The sequence below is a fragment of the Cimex lectularius genome, unplaced genomic scaffold (genome assembly GCF_000648675.2).
Source record: "Cimex lectularius strain Harlan isolate CLEC.00 unplaced genomic scaffold, Clec_2.1 scaffold102, whole genome shotgun sequence".
Classification (NCBI taxonomy): domain Eukaryota; kingdom Metazoa; phylum Arthropoda; class Insecta; order Hemiptera; family Cimicidae; genus Cimex; species Cimex lectularius.
In genome coordinates this window covers 1,669,406-1,692,071 of record NW_019394228.1, presented here as the reverse complement: position 1 = coordinate 1,692,071, position 22,666 = coordinate 1,669,406, and the positions used below count along the sequence as shown (strand labels likewise).

General features: G+C 32.6%; 2 protein-coding genes across 9 annotated transcripts in view; one reads left to right on the top strand and one right to left on the bottom strand.

Annotated features, from left to right (window-relative positions):
* Positions 1–548: 548 nt before the first annotated feature.
* On the bottom strand, positions 549–22,595 carry LOC106665474 (intersectin-1). 8 transcript variants are annotated; one of them, XM_024230359.1, is made up of 30 exons: positions 22,514–22,595; positions 17,480–17,637; positions 17,281–17,423; positions 16,644–17,199; positions 13,555–13,728; positions 13,274–13,485; positions 13,059–13,209; positions 12,519–12,936; positions 12,189–12,461; positions 12,015–12,129; positions 11,864–11,946; positions 11,632–11,780; positions 11,369–11,573; positions 9,853–9,991; positions 8,341–8,504; positions 8,152–8,283; positions 8,038–8,091; positions 7,879–7,914; positions 6,649–6,789; positions 6,390–6,516; positions 6,170–6,334; positions 4,152–4,336; positions 3,989–4,095; positions 3,849–3,921; positions 3,342–3,788; positions 2,691–2,822; positions 2,443–2,629; positions 1,927–2,007; positions 1,128–1,307; positions 549–1,064 (listed from the first exon to the last, which is right to left on the bottom strand). In XM_024230359.1, exons 2-30 carry the CDS (start codon positions 17,635–17,637, stop codon positions 913–915), a joined length of 5,139 nt encoding a protein of 1,712 aa, XP_024086127.1. In that variant the 5' UTR covers positions 22,514–22,595; the 3' UTR covers positions 549–912. The 8 variants fall into 8 exon arrangements, with proteins under 8 accessions (XP_024086127.1, XP_014247399.1, XP_014247398.1 ...); XM_014391913.2 differs by lacking the exon at positions 1,927–2,007 and adding an exon at positions 2,197–2,271 and having other exon boundaries at positions 22,177–22,588; XM_014391912.2 differs by having other exon boundaries at positions 22,177–22,588.
* The window catches only part of LOC106665476 (organic cation transporter protein), a 43,958-nt gene continuing 35,401 nt past the window's right edge, over positions 14,110–22,666 (top strand). The window contains exon 1 of the mRNA XM_024230364.1: positions 14,110–14,191. The gene's annotated coding sequence lies outside the window, so the exon portion shown is untranslated. The remainder of the gene's footprint in view (positions 14,192–22,666) is intronic.

Genomic DNA, 22,666 nt, shown 5'->3' with positions numbered 1-22,666 from the left:
AAATAAGATCATTAACAAATCAAGTTATTAAGAAATGCAGAAAATCACAGTTATAACAAAAACATATTAGCTTAACAACTAATTTTCGGAAAATAAAAGTTAAAAAGCAAAAGGCATTCTACACAATAGCAAAAAAAATTTTTTTTAGTAAGCATAAAAAAACATTTACATATTTAAATTGAGAAACATTGTGGTGAGGATTGTGCAGTGATCACTTTTGAGCGCATCTAATCATGCAGTTTTAGTTTTTTAGACATCTCTGTCATAAAGGTTGTAAAGCATCTGATATTGACAATTCTGGCAAGCTAATTTTATCACCTAAACCTCACCACAGTTTTCTAGGTCATGCATATAAAGTTACTACAGGCCAAAGTGGAAAGACAGTCAACAGTTTTAAAATAAAATAAGCATTTATTTAATAAATTTTCCCAATGGAAGATAAAGAATGTTATGTAACAAATTGTACATTTATATCACAATATTAAAGCACATATAGTGTTTAGCAATATANTAAATTAAATGAAAAATAATAGGTAGACAGAAGGATGATACATAAAACACATTTTTTCCCTTAAAATTTACATTCAATTTTGTACTTCAAATAAAAATTAAAATTAAACAAAAGTAGTACATTCAATTCTCTCCAGGAAGAATATTTTTACATGGAAATTATAAGAGAGCGACTGGAAAGCACTTTGTGATTTTTCGATGTTAATTTGAATTTTTACACATTGTAAAAAAGAGAGAGGCACAATAAACATGACATTTCAAGCCCTTTTGGTCCTGATAAATGCTTTTACACAACTAGCCTAAAATTCATAACAATTATCCCTTTATAATAATTATACAATTCTTCGTGTTATTTACAATGGCAAAGCTTTGTACTATTCATTATTTACAAAATCATCCGTTTCAATGATTTTCAAAAAGGTGAAGATCAAGTTTCAATTTTATAGTTCCTGAACGAACTTCCAGGAGGCTCAACTCTCTCACGACAGCCCCTGGGTTCATCTGTTTAGCCCTGAAAATCTCCGATACACGCAGTTCCGTCCTTCCGAGAAATTCTAAAATTAAAAACAATTAAACCATTGGGAAATGGAAATTTGTAAATTGTAGTTTAAACTTACGATCTGGAGAAAAATTCCCTTTTTCTTTCACCGTCAAACAAAGGACATCTTCTCGTAAATCTTTGACTAGAAATTGCATCGATGTGTTCCAAATTGCTTCGGTTATCGAAGCCATTGAAACAGCTGGGGTCTTGTGCTCTTGACAGCCCATTGATAACTCGCAGAAAACTTCCCTATTCACTAAAAATCAAGTCAAATGTTGATTTATTTTTATTTTTAAACAAGGATATTTCAACTAAAAGGTCATATGAACCCTCTGGGTGTCGGTGTTTTTGAAAAATAGCCCATTTGTAAGTATATCAGGGTTGCTAGATTCGAACCTGTGACCTTTACCTTACAGTGATGAGCGCCGTGTCAACGCCTAAACCGTTGTGGCCACCGATACCCATAATTCGAATTTTAACTATCATAATAAGTACAAAAAGCGATTGAAAACTACATTCATTTAAAAATCGATAAAATGAATACCCACAAGACCACAACTGTACTGTATCTCTTACAAAACAATAAACTTTTGAAATTACGTGAATGATGAAGCAATAAAACAATAAATAAAAATACAATCACCAACACCAACATCAAGTTTTTGCTAATAGTAATAAATAAATCTCACCTAGGAAGTGGTAATGAAGCAAATGTTTATTATACCATTAACCATCATGCTCAATACTTAGCCAGCGGAATAATTTAAAATCAAACTGACATAAAAATTAACTTTTACACTTAAAACACTTTACACGACGATAAATTAAAAATGGACAAGAACAAGACCATTCGTATGACTGTAATGCTCTTGTACCTCCTCTAAATTTACTCGGTATCAACGGCCTTGCATTGAGAACCATCACATGTAGTTTCATTACCGGTTTTCGTCTTCGAACTGTCAACAGAAATTTATAAGTCATTTTAAAACAGGAAAAAATTCTGAATCCCATGTCACACTGGCTTTGTAATGAAATTGTTAATACTAGTGGAAATAAATAAAACCTTCAACTAAGAGAGTGTGCTTCATGCAGTTCATGCTGACTTAGTCTGACAAAGGTTTACGACTTTTCTTTACTTGTTTTACCTGTTGACGATTTGAGCTTTCGCCCTCTCTCAACCATTACAAGAATTCTTCCGACAGCACCAAAAGAAGCTTCCTCTGAATATTTGACATTAAATTGGAAAATAAATTGACATTAAATTGGAAAATAAATTGACATTAAATTTGAAAATAAATTGACATTAAATTTGAAAATAATCAAATGTGTCATATTATTAATTATTTAACCTAATTAAATTTTTTAAATTATTGCAAAGTCTAATAACATACTTGACTGTTGTCTGTAAAACTTTTCAGATTCTAGTTTATTCATAGCCTTTTGCGCCTGCATCAGTACCTTCAACCAGGTAGACTTTTCATTAGAATTCACTGTTGTAAGATTTATTACAGTTTTGCTATTTTCCAATCGTATGTCATTCCCATTGTCTGTTATAACTGTTTCACTCAAAAGCAACGGCTAAAAATTGAAGTACATGAACATTTCTCTAACTTACTTTTTTGTTAAACATGAATTTTACCTTTTTGTACATTCGGAATAAAATGAAATTTCTTTTATCAAAATTAAAATGATTTCCAAGTGGTCGATTTGGTTGAGCCAAAAGTAGGAAATCATTCATTAGAAAACCAACGAGCTGTTTTCCACTTTTAGTCTGAAATAAATGTGTAGTCATGACAGTAACATATTATATTATGATATATTACATATTATTATTATTATTATTATAAGTATGGTTAGAAAAAAGGAATGAGCATGTTTGTTTAAAAATATCCAAATCTAACTGGGACTATTAGCCTATTATGCTCAGTATTTGATATACCACCCAATAGTCCTGGACCTGGCCCCTTCAGACATCTGAATAATCACTTTCGATAAAATGTTGATTGCAGAGCATCAAACTCTGAAATGTTTCCTGTGCCTGAATTTAGGGTTAAGCTTTGAAATGCAAAGGGAGTCAACTCACTCGTGTGAATGCTCAGTAGAAAAACATGTTAAGGAAAAAATATTTCTATATTGAAAGATCTAAAAATTTGAATAGAAGACTTACAGATTTGTTGTTCTTTAACTCTAGATCATTTTATTTAACCCACCCAAATACTAGAAATTTGTTTTAATTTGCTTATTATTGTTCAGAAAAATTTCTCCAAGTAATCAATATTTTTGTTTATACCTTTGTGAGGACACCATAATGTAATAACTTTCGTGGGCCAAGAGCGTTGGTGAGTGAATTGAATACGAGGGGCTCTGTCAGGCCATCTTTGAGGAGGTGGTTTTGCAACCATTCTAACCTATCGGAGTTCTCCTTCTCCCTCACGGACTCGTTGATCTGCTGGCACAGTTCTTCAGCTTTTGCTTGCGCTTCTTCCAAGCACGTCCTGTCCGGATGGTTGCTTGGCGTGCATTCTAAGATTTTTGAAATCAGCAGAGGATACTTCGTTATCCTTTGCATTGGTTTGATGAGAAACGAAGAGAGTGGAAGTCCCTGTGTACGAGGGTCCATCTGACAAGATTTGCTCAACGCTAAAAATTCCGGTTTAGTCTCGCTCAGGGTTTGAAGACATGTGGCTGCATTGAGTTGGCAAGAACAAAAACGAACATACACAACCATCCTTGGCAACTGTCAGCAAAATAAATTTAATAACATTTAAAAATTAAAGCAAAAAAAAAAAATACTAACATTCTCACAAAGGATGTCACCAATTTTTCTCACACAGCCTCCTTTGCTCATTTCTCTTCTCACTCTTAAAGCTCTACACAAATATTTTTTTCACAAACAATCCTAATTATACATAAATGTTTTATATAAAAAAAGACTACCTTAAGAATGTATAATTACACTCAATGATCTCATGCCAATTAATAAAAATTGTGTGAAGTTGTTCAAGAGTTAATAATTTGCTTTCTCTTAAAGGCTTTTCAAAAACCTGAAAAGAATTTTGTCACACTACATCCTTCAATTTTGTATTCTATTTAAACATACCTCATAAACCACAGACATATCATCGATATACGCTTGCTCTGTGTCCATGAGTTCGTTGATGTGCTGCTGTCTCTTCTTTTCCTCCCTTGAGACCTTCACCCCATTTTTGTTGCTCTTAGAGTCGACTTCTTTCGGTGAATCGGGTGGTGAGCTGTCGAATGCAGATGTGTCCAAATTGCTCACCCCTACCATGAAACCAATCGATTTCTGTTAAGTTTTAGGCCCGCAATCATATATTTTTTATCAATGATCTAAAATTAACCCGGATCTAAACCTTTTCAATATGATTTTGCCCTCACAATTTATTAATTCTGTTTATAAAATGGGAAAATATTATTTAATGTAAATATAAGTGGTGGATTTAATATTTGTAACTTCTGTAAAGTTTTCAATATCTTACTAAATGCGTAATTTTTATTTTTATTTTGGAACAGAAATATTGACTAATTCTATGAAATTTAAACTTATAGTCAGTAGAAATGAGATTAAATTTATGTATTTTTAAGTCATTTAGATTGGTTATGTAGCATTCTATCAATTTTTTTTCTCACTATTTCAAATATTTATAAATCTCTATACTTTTATTAGTTTTAGTTTATACTTGGAATATTTAAAAAAATGTGTTTATGATGCTGTAATATAAAACAAATTTATTAGAAATCGATGTTATCAGGTTACATAGAAGCTTTAAAATAAAACTCAAGTTTAAGCTATTATAATTTTATTTCACTATTATTCTTTTGGACTATTTGCCATAATTAATATTGCACATATATTTAGTGCGTTTCTCATCACATACATAACGATACATTATGCAAGTAACATATACAACAATTATTATATAAGATAAATGATATATATTATATATCAATTGCTTTTATAATTTTCACAATTATAACATTAAAAATTATTATATTACATTTATAATATCATTGCAATAATGGCTTCATTTGATTATTAAACAATTCGCTAAATTATAAAAAAATAATAAAAACGACAAAACTACAAAAAGAGATTCCGCAGAGTTTTCCCCTCATAACAATTTTTGGAAAAGGAAATAAAAATTTTAAAAATGGCTAATATATCTATACATAAACATCATAAAAGATTGGAAAATAAATAACAATTAACAATTATTTGATATTCAAATAGTTTTTCTTTCCATCACTCGAACTAGAACTTTCATCTATTTTAACATTCTCAAAAATATTTAATAAAAATTGGTACTATCCACTTTCTAATTTTCAACCTTGTGAGCGATGGAAGTATAAACACCGGTAAAAAGATTTCTACAATATTTATAACCGTTATAAGTGATAAATCGTAATAAATGATGTGCCCCCAGAAAAGTAATAAAGCAAGAGAGACCTGTCTGCACACTTAAAAGGCTAAAACTTACATGTTAGTTAACATCGATGAAGAAACAACAACACTTGAGGTTTCTAAAGTTGCAAGAAATGCAATACTGACAGTTGAGGGACTTCTAAGGGCAGTCAAGTCTCTCTTTCAAGTGAAACAAACAAAAAATAAAACATGAATTTATAAAATATGCAGATCATTTTGGAATTTAATGTTAAAACAAATAATTTTGAAAATCTCATCCTGACGCAGGACAGAAAATCTCAGATCTTAACTTTCTGTAATTTTCTTCATTCATTGTTTTTCCTATATATAAAAAAAAGTTATTTGGCTTTTAGATATTTTAGTTAGTTTACAAAGTTACCTAAAGAATTTTTTTTCAACAATAGAATTTTGTTTTATTTGTATTATTTGGTTTGGGTGGGGGGGGGGTTTAAGATATAGAGAATGATTTTTCAAGAAGAATCTAGATTTAAGCATGAACGACCAAAGACTAGCAGACGACATCGGTTGGAGTGCCAGACCCTCAGCCTGTCAGTGTTGATTCTCCTGCAACAAACCGACAAGGCGACTGAGTTGTTGTTTCTTCATCAACTTGAATAACGTATTTATCTGGACAGACGAATCAGGAAAAAAGATGATTTAAAAAAGAAACTTACACATCGGCCCAACGTAATTGCTTGGGAATAGACCGACTGAGCCTTTGCATTCTCCTTTCCACCACAAAGGTTCATCCTTTGCTAATACTGTCACTATGTCATCCTTTTCGAAGCTCAACTCGTCTTCATTTTGTGCAGTGTAAGGGTAGAGAGCAATTACTCTTTCTGCAATTAAAATGTTTTATTCAGCGAATTTTGATTGGTTTGAAGTTTCCCTTACCAAGAAGGCCATCACTAAGTCCTGATTCAGATGATTTTCTTGATGTCGATCTGGAGTTTCGTCCTCCAGCAAGAAGCTTTACATACGACGCAGGAAACCAACCTATTTGCCTCTTCTTTCCTTTCGCCTACGATTTACCATAAATTACTTCAATTATGAACACCAATCAAAAGGGCATTATAAAAATGTTTTGTAAAATAGAATATCATCGAGAAAATACATAAAAATAGGCAGTTTGATATTCAAAAAAAGTTCATACCTGAAGTTCGCCTTCCCACCAGCCAGAACTGGTCTTTTTTCTTATCATTATCAACTGACCTCTTTGCAAGCTTAACTGCTCAGAACTCGTTGCCTGATAGGGAGCTATTACCGTAGCGATTACGGACTTCTTACCTTTGCTCTGAAATTGTAAAGAAATATAATAACATATAACAAATTATATATAAATATATATACAATTTATATTATAAATATTAGTAATTATATCCTTGTGTATATCGCTGATTTCGTTCTATTTTAAATCTTTTATAAATATATATATATATATATAAAGTCACATTTGTGTGAATATAATAATTATTTAAAGCTAAAGTTTGTAGTTAAAATAACTAATGTGACGGCTATTATTATATTAATAGTTAAAATTAACATCAGGGTTAGAAACAGACATGAATAGTATAATGTATAAATTAATTATCAAACAACAGATTTTTAAACATTGGACAAGGTAAATTAAGCAAGAAATAATTTTTAATTCATTATTTAATGTTCTGCACCCAAAGCCGACATTTAATTTTAAAAAATCAAATAAAACAAGTGTAAGTCAATTATTTTTACAAATTAATATGATAAATTGTAGAAGAAAAAATATTTATTAGTTTCACCAAGCTATATATATTATTATACAGTGTAATTTCCCCAAAATCACACTTCTAATAACCTGGACAATTAATATCTGGACTAATAAATGGACATGGACACAACATTTAGAGATTTCTCAATGAATAAGTCTTTTATGAACGAACAACAAGAAACATCTTACTCACAAATGGTAATGTTTCAGGAATTATTCGTTTAAATTATTTTATTCAACTCATAATTCAAGAAAATCAACCCACACCAAACTCGAATGCCTTCTTGGTCAGTGGTCAGTTCAATGATTATGACAAACCAATTTAAAGACAAGCACGGAAAAAAATCTTCCTGACCATAAGAAAGAGACATGTACATTAATTTGAATTCAATTTATTTTTTACTTTCCCTTATGTGGACATGAGCAAACAAAAACCCATTTACGAGGTCAGCTTATGAGAAATTCAGCTATAATTAATGTTAAATTGCTAATTTTGATTATTTGATTTATAATTTAAACACTAGGAAAGGCTAAATTACAGAAAAATAACCTCTTGAAACATTTTTTCAATGGATTTACAAAGGTGAAACATGTTTGAGAGAAAATAGTGTAAAATAAACAAACATTTGGACAAACCTTCACTTCACTTTCCTCTCCACTTCCTGATTCAACCTAAACACACAAACACTCAAAATTCATACAGAAAATTTTAAAAAGCTGCTTGGAAGGAATAGGATTTTTTGTCATTCATGCAAGGATTAATTGCCAAAGGGTGAAAGCTAACTTATGCTTTACCTGAGATGAAAGGCTCGCAAAATCTGGTGTTACTGATCTACCCTCCCCAGTTATCTAAAAATAGTATAATTTTTCAGTGCTAACAGGCTACATAATTTGAATCAATGGGCTTACCTGGGGCTCTATGTTTGAAGGTGTCGTTTTTACATCGTTTATCGGAGTCTTTGTGAAGTCAGGCGTGAAACTCTGTGGCAACGGGGACGTCGATATGCTCATGACCGGTGCAGGTTCTGGCTCTGGTTGTACCTGGTGAAATCAAATTTTGAAAAATCGTCGTGACCAAAATGTAACGAAGGAACTGACCTCTTTTGCAAGTTGTACGTAGTTCGAGGGGAATATTCCTGTCCTATCACCAATCACGCCCGTCCACCAGTCTCCTTCTTTTGCAATCACGGTTATAGTCTCTCCTTGGTCAAATGTTAAATCACCAGGCTCTTCAGAATTATAAGCATATAAAGATATGTATTCTGGAAAAAAAATTATTTTTATAAATGAATATTGAGGGCAGTAATTTTTTAAAATTTATTATATACAAGTTTCAATTTTACCACCAGAATTAATATTTATTGCTTATTTATAAAGATTGTATGTATACCTTTCATTATGTACATATATATATGTTTATCATCCTCCAGACAAATTAAATCCTAAAATAGAACTGATAATGTTTCAAAGATTCAAACAGATAAAGTTTTAACAAGTTTTTATTGTTAACCAATGATGTAATCCAACCCTCGTTATCAACAACCTTTTGCTATCTAATGTGCAAATTTTCAATGCTGAATCAATAAAACTCAATTAGTTTTTGAGCAAAATAACTAGAGATGGCATTTTGGACATCCTAATTTTCAAATGTTTGGCCACTTAGAAAATGTAGCGATCGGAACAAAGGTAAATCAGATGGCACAATATCAGGTGAGTACAGTGGGTGAGGCAATACCTCCTCCCCCAATTCATTAATTTTGTCCAAGGTTCATCTTGTTCAATGCATTATCTTGTTAATAACGCATTTTCTGTTGACAATCGCTTGGCAGTTTTCAATTAATGATTGATTTACTCAAACTAATTGCTCGCAGTAAAGCATTCAAGATTGTCCAGGTTTCACCACTTCAAAGTGAACGACGCCGCGAATACTCTGTCAAACACAGGGCCATTTTTTTTATCTCCAGTGCTCAAACCATAATAAAAAACACTTCTGTATTGTGCTTGGACTGCTTACTTTACCAATCTGCTGCAAATGTTCTTAGATGGTCGACCAACGTTGGTTAAAAGTGTTTGACAGTTCCTAAACTGATATGGATTTGCTTCCATTTTCACCCTTAACTTGTCTAAAGTTGTTTGTCTTCCTGATCGATACGAGTTGAAAAGATCAAAATTACTGGATGTGAACAAAAAACCTAATTTTGCATTTACAAACATCTAATGCATTTAGATAAACATCGCAAATGTTTTTGGTACCAACTGTTCCGTTACTACCCTTTTGAAACTCAAAAAGCATGCAATGCCAAATATGTACCTCTCCTCTCTTGGCTGGCCATTAAACCATATATTGCAAAAAAAAAAGATTTAAATATGTAAGAGGAAACAAGTCATTTAAACCTTAAAATGTCTTTAGAACAACTTTGAAGTGCACAATGAGCTGATAAATAACAAATGAATATTGACATAGGCAAGGTTAGCTATTGACGATTTGGTCTATTTAGGCCTTAATAAATAAGATATTAATCGCATTAGATATGTTATAGTTCAGTTTTACAATATTCAGCATACGTAAAGAAACAGAACAAATATATTAATAAAAATTAACAGACAAACCTTGTTTTTCAACTGCTGTTGAAGTTTGACTAGAAGGTGCTACTACTGCAGGAGTAGGTGAAACGTTTTCTTCAAGTTTAACATAACTTTTAGGGAACCAACCATCTACAAGATTTAATGTACCATAGCACCATTGATCCTTAAACAATAGATACCATAAGGAACAGAAATTAAACTAACAAGGGAATGACCGGGTTGGTGAGTCACGGATTTGAACCAATCTTTTTCTGATGATTCTACACTCCAAAATATCGGACACATGCCACTTTTTGTGTGTAGGCCCTGGTTTTGCCACAAAAAACATTGATTAACATAAAAACAAAAATGTTCTAAGATACAAAATATTCTAATTTGGTATGATTTAAAAATATAAATCAACAAAATGCTGCTTTTTGAGGTATATATTTTAACAAACATTCTTTAAGCAAAGTAGGTCAGAAAATGATCAAAACTTGAATTTAACCTAATAGTTGTGAACTGATGTTGTATTGCATCTTCTTGAGGTCATTTTACAGGTGAATAAAGAACATCACTAATTGGGTTCTTTATTCACCTGTAAAATGACCTCAAGAAGATCCAATACATCATTAAACTACGTAGGTCGATCAACGTCAACTAGAATTCTAATAGTCGTGATTCGAACGTTATAAAACCCTTAGATACTGACTTTCACGGAAATCGGTGTAAATTAGTTTTTTCGGTGTAATTTCAACAACCTTCTGACAACCGACTGACGTTCCTAGTACAAAGCTCTAAAACCATTTTTCTCAAAACCTAGGAGACCGGTTTTCATGGTTAATTATTCGTTAAGTGCATTTTATAACTGTTCAAACATTACAATCGGACTATTATTTTCATTTTAAAAAAAAGGTTAATTTTTGACAAATAAATTTCTTATGTTGTTTATTTTCTTATAAAAATCTTTTATGTTTTTGTTTATACTACATACATCATTAAACAGCTAAGTTCCTCTTTTTTAAATGACCTGTTTGACATTAAAATCTTTTTAGTTGTTTTTTAACAGCCATTTCAATCAGATATTCCAATAGCGACTTCTTAAAAATCGGAAAAATTTAAATTCAAACAAAAATTTATATTTATGGGGTTTCTAGAGGTGCTAAAACAAAATTTAAAATTAGTTTCATGAAAAACAAAACAAAAATATGACCAAGTTTACTTGAAAAATATTTGGTTTTTCCCAATTTGAAGTTCAAGTTATTGATAAACTTTGATAGATTTTACTATATTTTTATTGCAATCTACATAAAAAATGCTGTAAAATGATATAATCACAATAATTGATTTAAGCAAGTAGAATAAAAAATAAAATAAAAAACAGTAAAATTCAACTTTCAAAAAAAAAAAAAAATTGTTGGCAAAGCCAGGGCCTTTTCGAAAAAAGTGGTGGATACGTGCCTGATATTTTGGTACAGAATCACTAAAAAAAGTTTGGTCCAAATCCATGACCCACCAACCTGGAGGCCCCCTTGAAGGTAAATATAGTTTAATTGAATACCTGAATTTCCGAAACCTTAATAACATCCCCTTTGATGAAAGAGAGGTGGATTGATTTCTTTCCTGTGAAGGAATAAATAGCCATACCAGTCATGTCACAAGCCTTCCCGAGTCCAAGAATCGGATCGAGACCTGACGGCAAAGCAGGCCCTTCTTCAGGAGCTGAACCGCTTTCCGACACAGTCTCAGCAACTTCAGCAATACCCCTTAAAAAGAAAAAAAAACACTCATCCAATTTAACAAATGATTAACTTTTTTACTTACTCTAAGGGTGTTTTTGGAATATTGGTAGGGGCAACTTCAACAGAATTGGAGTGGTCAGCTGGTTCTACATAAGATTCAGGAAACCAACCCGTCACCCCTCTAATTTCACCGGAAAGCCAACCTGGTTCAGCATTTTGATTTAAAGGAACCTTTATAATAAAAAATAAATTTAGTTAAAGAAAAGAAAATCTTATACAAAACATTTAATTAAGAAGTTCAAAAATATACGCACAAAAATAATATCGCCGGGTTGGAAAGAGAGTTCATCTGAATTTCTTGCAACAAATTCATAAAGGGCTCTGTATTTCTTAAAGCCTTAACAAAAAATTTTGTTTTTTATTCTTGATCGATGAAGAATAAAATTTACTAGTGCAAAAAAATACCTGGCTTATCTTCAACAAAAGCTTCTTCCTGCACCCAACCGTCATCTGGCGCATTGTCCCAGGCATTATTTTCCCACGTGTTGTCAATTCTGTTCGCCCCTTTTAGATCAAGCATCTAAACAATAAATAGTTTAGCATATTTGCCCTGAATTTATAATTCAAGCAGAAACAAACCTTATTCCTCTTGTCCGCATACACATTATACATCTCTTCACAGTCTTTAAGGATGGTGCCAAGATCGTTTCGCAGAGCATCAAGCTGAGAATTGTTATTTTCCAAATCTGACATTTTCACCTTTACTTGTTCTTCTAAGTCAGCCAGTTTATCCTTTAGGTTTTTGACAATGATCTGCTTGTTATTAAAAGCGAGAATGTCATCAGCAGAATCCTTTGCGCCAAGTTTTCCCTGTGCCTCGAGTTTCATTTTTTGTTGGCTTAATGTAACAAGCTAAAAAATAAACAAATTTTGACACACTTTTTTTTAAAATAAAAACGAAAAACGTACTTGTTGATTTCTTTGTTTGACTAGAGCTTTTAATTGATTATATTCTGCTAAGTTTTGATCTCTAGTTGCCCTCATGCCGTCGATGATGGACTTGACCGATGTGACACCACACCTTGTGTCAGAAATTTGTTTTGACAGTTCTTTCACCTTGTCTTCCTTCTGGGAAAGTGTTATTGTCAAGGATTGGCTCTTGGCCTTAAGTGCTAGCACTGCTTCTTGTTGCTTCTGCCTCTTATTTTCGAGTTCTAGAGTTCTTTGTTTTTCCCATTCAGCTTGGCGTTGGCGCTCCATCTCTTTCCTAGCGGCCTCCCTTTGTTCCTCAGCCCGTCTCCTTTCTTCCTCCCTCGCCTTTTCTGCTTCCCTCTGGCGTTCAAGCTGTCTCTCGATTTCTTCCTGGCGGCGTGTTTCTTGCTCAAGCCTTAAAAAAAAAATTGTAAGTTAAACAAACTTTTTTTTACACATATATGCTTAAAATTTTGTTTAATACAATTAAAACACTTCAACGACTGACAGTATTTAATAATCAAAATTAATGCTTGCCTGATTTTCTCTTGTTTATCCCGTTCCATTTTTTCCTTCCTTTCTCTCTCCTCTTCTTCTTTTCTTTGAATCTCCAACAATGCTTTTCTTCTTCTATCCAATTCTGCTTGGCCTTTTACAAAATTCTCCTTTCGTTTATCTTCAAATGTAACTGCAATGAATAAAAATTAAAAATCACATTATTAATCAATACTCTTTACTCATTAGGAAACAACCTTGAGACATTCCAGCCATAGGATCAGCCATGTCACCACCCGGGGACATCGTTAGGCTGTTATTTCTCACTTTACGCAATGTCGGGGGTATCAGATTTGGAGGTAAAGTAGTCGGTAATGTTTCACCATTACGCGCCATATCGCACAAATGAAGAGCTAAAACAAACTCCTCGCATGACAGCCTACCATCAGCGTCCATGTCTGACAGACCCCTGAACAAACAAATAAGTCTGAATTTTCCTTTAAAAATTAAAAAAACAAAAAAAAACAATAATAATTACCATATAGTCGCAAGAATGTTTTGTGGGAGTTTCGAAGCAAGCAGAATGTTTCTGGCCTGTGGGCCTGTAAGGAAACCAGACCTAGTCTTATCTGTTGTATTAAACAGCTGCGTATATTTTAATTTTGATGCCTGTGGTACGGCCCAATCAACAAGTGGTGAACTCATAACAAGTCTTTAAACAAAAACATAAGGTAACTATTACAATTTTATTTAAAGAACAAAAAATATTTGTAGAAAAGAAACATCATAAAAATTATTATAATTTTACTGACACTTTACATTATGTAGACAATAATTTAAATACATTAATCAAATAGTATTTTTTAATTTAGAATATGAGACAGAGGTTTTATTTCTTAAACAAAATAATTAGGTAGAAAACAAAAATATTAGTTATACATAATTCTTATATTTAAATCCAGTTCATGTAATTAAAAAACATAGGCTGCATTTTATCTGATATTGGTAAAAGCCACATGGCTTTCTGCTGATAGATTGGTTTCATTAGTCAATAGAATTCTTTGTGATGCATTGCTGTGGTTTCTATTTTTTGTATTTTTTCTTTTTTTTAGTTTCATCACATTTTAAATTAATTAATTTTGCATAATCTCAACTTCAAATGAGCCAATCAAAAGGTAAAATATTACACTACAATATTACACCTGGTGAACGCTGGAACTAACAAACTTACTTAACAATATTACTTGTTTGTCTTGTCATTGTGTATATATAGGGTGTTTGGTTCCAGAAAACTACCGAATCTGAAAATCCGCGAATGTTGAATTTATTTGCCTATAATATAAGGAGGATTACGTTCAATGACGCCAAAAATTGAGATACAATTCAGAACTAAAAACAGTTTATTCAAAATAAACTTAATAAAAGACCACAGACTTTGGGCGTGTTAATTGTATTCATTGTTTGTATTTTTTGATGTGCAAGGAAAGAAATAACTTAGGTGTTCGCTGTTTCGCCAAATAATTAATTTATTTAAGAATTTCCACATAGGGATTTGAAGTGGCTTTGACATCCCTTTTAAACTTAAAACTTTGATTTAAAGATAGGTCAAAATCCATTTATTTTTTTAATAAGTTGGTCCCTCAAGTTTAAAATTTCCTTGGGCTTTTTTGAAGAAAAGCTTTTTGGCCTGCATAAAAAATGTAAAAGCTGTAACACATCCAAAAATTTTAATTTTTCACCAAGGGTCAGATGGTTTTTTCCCGTTTAGGAAGACGAGGCATTTTGCAACACCACTTCTACGAGAGAATAAAACAAACTGAGAAGAAAGAAGGGGCAGTATGTTGAAAGGAGACAAAAGTTTTCTGAGAGTCAATTAGAGCCTCCAATCATTTTAAAAAAAAATTTTTTTATTCAAAAATAAAATTCGTTACACAACTGATTTTTGTCAGCGAATAAAGAAATTGGACTTCTGCAAATGTCAAAACTTTCCTCATTTTTTAGAATAGTGAAAACCGCAAGTGTTAAGGGATTACTGTATTTGCACTTTGAATTTAGTTGTTATTGTAATTACACACAAAATGGTTGTTAAAACAGAATGTCCTGACACATTTATGTTTAACCTCAAATAATTTAAGACAAAAGATACCTTCAAACAATTTAAACTGTAAAAAATCATATAATGATTAATAATTGAAGGTTATTTCACATGGAATGAAAAAAATAAAATAAAATGATTTTCCCCTATGCATAACTATTTTTTAATTCTGGAACAGAAAAATTCAATGTTTTGAAAATAAATTAAGACAGAAAAGGTATTTTGGACCTGCAAATCATTTTTAAAAAATATAGGAACGCAGATTTTTCTTCATAAGGTCTTGATGCAGTTGGTAAATTTCAAGTAATTCTAAGTGAAAAGGAATATTGGATGACTCCAGTCATAGACAACCATAAATTTTTTATGTATTTTGGTTTTAGTTTCTGCCCTGTCCTTTCATCAACAATTAACCACTGACCCCGACCAATACTGATTGTCATACATAATCTCTTTTTTATCAATTATTTTGAGAAAAGGTTCTTTTTTTGCCTATCAAACAAATATATTTCATGCCACTTTGCTGCTGCTCAGTGGGCTCATCAAGTACCAATAAATTGAGTTTCTTTGACTTTCTGTTGTTTGAATGCTCTTTATTTATTAGGTATATGAAACTGTGAATTCACTTGCATTTTTTAATGCTGAGTCCTCTAATAATTTGGTAATGGGAAACTGTGATAGCCGAGTGATTAAGGCGTCATACTCTCAGTTAGAAGATCACATGGTTGTAAATTTGCCGGATTTTTCTAATGCATAACACAAGCTCTAAAAGACCACAATTAAAAGTTGACATAAGCTCATCAAAGAAAGGTCCTGGGGGGATGGGGACTCAGTGAGCATAAATTCAATCCTGACCACCTTTAACACTGCATTTTTTCAGTGGACAACCACACTAGGGGCTGCACACATATTTTTATAAGTTGTATATTATTTATACTCCGCCAAAATGAGTATAAATTTATCAAAGAATGCTCCGCAAAAATTATGTCTTCATGTTTATATTTGAAAGTATACTAGAGATTTTTTAATGAATTGGAAAGCTAATCAATATTTATAAAAAAAAAAAAAAATTGGAGATTGTGAGATGCGGTCTGGAGTGACATAGGTTTAGAAAAACAATTTTTTTTTATCGTGCCAGCGTTTCGATCTTTATTGAGATCATCTTCTGGGCCTAGGATTTATAAACATTGTTTAAATTATACAATGTTTATAAATCCCAGGCCCTGAAGATGATCTCAATAAAGATCGAAACGTTGGCACAATAAAGAAAATGTTTTTCTAAATCTACGTCACATCAAACCACATCTCAAGATCATTAACTAAAGGTCACTAAACACCACACAAATATTTAAAAACCATATAGGATTAATAATTGCTTATTAAAATCTGTAAAGTTGCTAGTAAATAACAAGAAACAAAGAGAAAAAAAAATTATCTATCTATAGATTTCTATAATCACAAAAACGGACATTTATTATGAAAGAAGCCAATAAAATAATTTATATTAATAAATTTAAGGTATAATAGAATCTTACGGAGATTCCAGAGAAGGATTTCTTTCCACAACTGAGTGCGGTGCTACAGCAGGCTGAGAAGGAGCAGTTGCCATGATTGGTGGAGTTGGGGGTGTTGGTTGAGCTGGTGGGCTCGGTTTTGACGTAGTAAGACCTGTGAGGGTGTTTGGTGGAATCGGTGTCGGAGGCTGTGGGAGAGTAGGAGGGATCTGTGTGAGAGGTGGTTGACTCGTTATGACACCAAGAGGAGTTATTGGTTGGGTCGGGAGAGGCTGGATTAATGGTTGGGGAAGCACTGTTGGATGAACGGGAGCTAACGGTGCAACAGGGATTATCGGAGCTTGAGGCTGTACAGGAGCCATCGGTACAGGTGGCATGACCGGTGGAGGCCGGACTACTTGTGCCGCTGGCAATGGAGGAATTGGGGGTGGGGCTGAGACTATCGGAGTTGGCCCTCCCGACGGCGGAGAGATTGTGCGGTTTATTTGTTGTGGCTGAACTGGCGTACCACCCATAGGTATTAGAGGCATCGTTGGCAGTGGAGGTATTGGTGGTTTTGTCATGGTCATCAGTACGGCTGAAGATATAAAACCACATGTTTAGACAAAAAAACTATAACATAAAAAACTAAAACATAACCTAAATAAAAAATACTTACGTGGTTGATTAACCAATGCAATTAAAGGAGGGGGTAAAGTTTTAGGAATTTCGAAACCTCTCAATTTTAAATTAATTAATTTACAAGCTATACTAAATTCATTTATGTTCATTTTTCCATCAGCATCTGTATCAGCTAGGGCCCTAAAATTGTAATGAATATTGGTAATAAGATAAAAGTGAATTTCTTAACCATTTACCATATGATGCCAAGAATCGCAGGAGGTAGTTGAGACTGAAGGAGAAATCCTTTGGCTTGGTCACCGGTGACGATGCCATTGATAGGTTTGAGCGACAAGAACTGCTGCTCAAATCTTGCCCTCTCTGCAGGAGTGATTGTGTAAATGTCCATATTCATCTGTAATATTTAAGTTATTATGAATATGCTTGCCAAAACATACCACAAAATTATAAGGTTCACTGAATATTGTTCGTTCTATTTAAAACTATAAATTTGAGAATTAAAGCCCATTATTTAGTCTGATGCTTCTTAGTGAGATTTTTGTAATTAGACACTGACAGACCAAAAAAGTGAGAATGAATCCAGAAGATCAGTAATGACCTGAAACTACAGGTTCATCACCTCCCACACCACATGGAGAAATCCCACAACTTTTGTTAGTGATATTATTTATGCTGTAAACTTGAATTGCCTAAGCTATCGTAAATATGGTTGTTATTATAACTTAGTCATAGTCCAAAACAGGTTAGACCTGTGATTATATTTTTTTCTTTTGTTACTTGCAGAGTCGGGATTTTTATGTCAATTGGTAGTTTTTTCTACCATTATAATACATAATTTGGCCATTACTGATCAACCTGGTCTGTTGTTTTGACATTTTACCATATTTTAATATCTGATAATTAGACAAGAAATTATGAGAAAATGGTAAAATGCGACTGACAAACCAACACAGCGAGAATAGACAGACTAGGATGAACGGTAACAACCAAATGCAGGTTCATCACTTATCAGCAACTCCAAAAAATTTAATTCCAGCACTTGTAAAATAATTAGATTTATTATAATTAGATAATTATAATTAGATAATTATAATTAGATTTATAAATAATTAGATCAATCCATGATCTACAAGAAAAGCTGTTCTTCTAAACCAAGTTAATTGGTTGATTCTTAATTTTTACTGAGTAGAATTAAGATTTTCAAACAGATGTTAAGCAGTAATTACAAAGAAGTTTGCCTTTTTTTTTATAAACAATTTTACACCTTAAGCTGTAAATGTCATTGGAGTAAGTAAAGTAATTCTTGCTGTCAGACAGGAGGGCTTGACAGACTTGTTAAGCGACGCGGACAAACCACTTCACATTCCCTTATATTATTATGAATTCAAATTTCAGGGACTGGGCTAGGATTCAAAACCAGATGGCAAATACGAGTCGGACATATTAAAGCAAATGGTCTTGCTTTAAGTCAAGACAAATGTCATGGAGTGAGGAAATACTTGAAACACTGCCTTAATTTATACTTAGCAGAATATTGAAGTCTAAGAAAATTGAAATTTGACATTGATTTGGGATAAATAAAGTTTTTAACAATCAACTACACAGAAATTTGTAATTACTTAACTTAAACTTTTTTTTTTTTTAGTTTATAATGTTTCAGTAAATCAATATTTGCCAATAATATCAAACTGGAAGCAGTAAAGCTGACAAGGAGTGTGATAAATATGTTTTGTTTGTTTTAAGAAATTTATTTAATATATATTAATAACAAAATCCACAGTGGCCGGGTGGTTACTGAGTTCGGCTCCTATTTGCCGTGCTAGAGGTTCTGGGTTCGAATCCCGGCAGATCCCATGGCATTTTTAATTGATAACGGTACAAAAAATGTAAAGTGGTTTGACCCCTCCAACAGGTGGTTGGACGTTAAGTCCTCCTGTATTAGTAACAAAGCAATTAGATCATTCAATAATGATTCATTGGGCTTGAAAGAAGGAAATAGTTCTGTTAAACCAAGACAAAGAACTGAATTGTTTAAATAACATTTTATACAGTACAAATCAAGTTTATTAACAGTTTTTATCAATTATACCATAATACAGAAAGCTGTAAGTTAATGTTAATGTATTACTGTTAATACATAATACATGTTAATAGTTACTGTTAATCTATACATGTATTTAATGGTGTATAATTGATCGTATTAATTATTTTAATGAATTATTATTTCTAATCTGAGGTCTTGGTTGAGATGAAAAAGCAAGTGTCTCTAGCAGGATTCGAACCTACAATCTTCAGCTCAATATGCTGCACTGCTCGATTTGTCAGTATAGCTCAAGTGGTTAGAGCAGCGGCGTATTGAGCTGAAGGTTCAAATCCCACTCGTGACACTTCCTTTTTCATCTCAACCAAGACCTTAGATTAAAAGTATAATAATTAAAATAGTCAATATTCATGTTTATCTGGAAGACTTATTGTTCAAATTACTTCAGAATATTTAAAGTTAATGTCAATTTTTCCAAAAAAAAATCAAATATGAAGCTATAAAGTTGTCATGGCCTTTGTTAAAACTTGAAATCAAGTAGTAAACTTTAACACCACCTTTATGGAAACATCAATTTAAGTTTTTCTCAATCCTCTGCACAGTATATACAGCAAACATTCTTACACTTACAGAATCGATCTGACTTCCTATGCGGATCATACCGCCATCCTTTGCTCCCATAAAGACCCTGTCAATTCAACTACAAACCTGTTAAGCCATGTCACATCCCTTCAAGCAGTGGAAGATGACAACATATAAATAATACAATTAACCATACAAAAATGTGAACATGCCACTTTTACCAAATAATTTAAATAATTTACAATTAAATACTATAATCCCTATCCCACCAGCTAATGTAGTCCACTATCTTGGGCTATTCAAAGACACTTACATGGAACCCTCACACGCAACTTAAAAGACATCAACTAAACAGATGATTCAGACTTCTTAAAACATCACTGGATAGATGATGATCAAAACGGTCTTTACAAAATAAACAACTCATATATAACAATTTTGAGACCCATTTAGACAAACAGCATCGAACTGTGGGGTTCAGAAAAACATTCCAACTTTCAACGTATGCAATCCCTACAACAAAAATCCTTTTTTGTTGTACCATTTTGAACCATTTCTATGCTTCTTTTTATGTGTTAAATCATACCATTCACAATGACCTAATAACCACTACAAGTAAACTAGTGAAAAACCACTACAAGAAATTTCACAGTCAATTTCCAGTCACACAAATTCTGTCGGAAACCTATCATCCCGCACTTTTCCAAATAATCCTCCCCCAACGGCTGAAGTGTCTATGGCATTGCGACCTACTAAGTGATGGTAAATAACAGTGTAAGTGATTAATGCTAATATATAGGTGCCTAATAATGAGTAGTTTCTCTTTTTTTCTGTTTTATGCATAGTTTTGCATTCATTTTGTTTAGATTATGCTGAAAAACACAATCAAATTTATTTAAACACAACAAAACACACAAACGACACAGATGTAAATAAATAAAGAAAATAATAAATAAACTTTTTTCACATTATTCGCTTAATGGAACCGTTCTGATGTTAAACACAGATATCAGTATCAAATTTGTTAAGCTGATATGTGAGTAAAGCAGTACTGGCAGAAGAACTGTAAAGTTGGATATGGAATGTGATAAAATTGGATCGCTTTAACATAAACAACTTTAACACAACTGGACGGTTTCAACTATATCTTCCATACCGCTGGCTTCACCAATTGTTTCAATAACAACATGAATAACATAAACTGTAGAAAGACCAAACATATTGAATAAAATAAAAAAAGTACTAGTTTGCATCAATTTTCGAGTCAAAATTGCCCCAGGGGTGCCAGTTGTGACTTCATAACTGAACAGTTTCGACTAAATCTTCCATACCGTTGGCTTCACCAACTGTTCCAGTTCGACATGAACAACTAAAATATAGAAAAACCAAACATATCGAATAACTTAAAAAAGTAGTAGTTTTCATCAATTTTCAAGTCAAAATTGACCCAGAGGTGCCAGTTGTGACTTCACAACTGAACTGTTTCAACTACATCCTCCGTACTGTTGTCTTCACCAAATGTTCCAATAACTTGATATGAACAACAAAAATTATATAAAGACCAAGCATATCGAATTAAATAAAAAAATTAGGTTTCATCAATTTTTAAGTCACAATTGTCCCAGAGGTGCCGTGCCAGTTGTGATTTCACAACTGGGCGGTTTCGGCTACATCTTCCATACCATTGGCTTCACCAATTGTTCCAATAACTTGACAGGAACAACAAAAACTGTATAAATGCCAAATATATTGAATAACATAAAAAAATTAATAGTTTTCGTCATTTTTCATGTCAAAATTGTCCCAGAGGTGCCAGTTGTGACTTCACAACTGGACGGTTTCGACTACATCTTTATATCACTAGCTTCACCAATTGTTTCAATAACTTGACAATAACAACAAACAATGTATAAAGACCAAACACATCGAATAACAAGAAAAACTAGTAGTTTTCATCATTTTTCAATTCAAAATTGTCCCAGAGTTCCAATAATGACACGAACAACGAAAACTGTATATAGACCAAACACATTGAATAACATCAAAACATCATTGTCTTCACCTGCTGTATATACTTTAACAGTTTTAATTATTACAAAAAGAAATTACTCAAATTTTACTTGTTCCTTTTACCTCAAGCTTGGTTAAAGCAAGTGCAGTTTTTGTGCCAGTAGTGAAAAGTTTGTTCAGTCTCAAAGGTAGTGGTTAATACAGTTGTAATTCGATTTGAAAAATAACCCGAGTTAGTCAAAGATATTGTATTTAAATTTATTTAAAGCATTTAATGGTCTGAGAAGAGTAGACTTTTACCTTCACTGTATAGGCCGGTCTATTCCGTTCAGCTCCTTAACATCCGGTCACAATGATTTTATGTATATGCACATCTTTTATTCCATAGGTTTGAAATTTTAATTATTTTTTTAACGACTTTAGTTACTTTTATCACTCGTGTATGATATGAAAAGACGAGGAAAAAATCAATATTATAGAATAACCACGGGAAGGCGAGTCTTAGAGGCTAGACACTAGATTTGTTCTCTCTCGATTATATACTTTTTAAATAAGGATTATGCGTTATAAAAATCACCAGCCTTCTCTTCGATTAAAAAAGCTAATTAAAAAAACAATTACTTTGGTGCGAACTTACAAATAAAATAAACCTAATCAGGGTGGTCGAACGTCGATGATACGGGGATATGACAAGAGACTAGGGACAAGAGAGCCTCGGGACACGGCAGCTACGCCTCGAGCGGCCTAGGTCGAAACTTTACAGAGTTGGATTTCAAATAACTTTACAGGG

What these genes read in the sequence shown, in the direction of transcription:
- LOC106665474 (XM_024230359.1), bottom strand. Translation starts at nt 17,637, where the DNA reads ATGAATATGGACATTTACACAATCACTCCTGCAGAGAGGGCAAGATTT. An exon ending in ATGCGGACAAGAGGAATAAG is followed by an intron (nt 12,130 to 12,188) that starts GTTTGTTTCTGC and finishes TTTATTGTTTAG; the next exon opens with ATGCTTGATCTAAAAGGGGC. An exon ending in TTTTGTTGAAGATAAGCCAG is followed by an intron (nt 11,947 to 12,014) that starts GTATTTTTTTGC and finishes TTTTTTGTTAAG; the next exon opens with GCTTTAAGAAATACAGAGCC.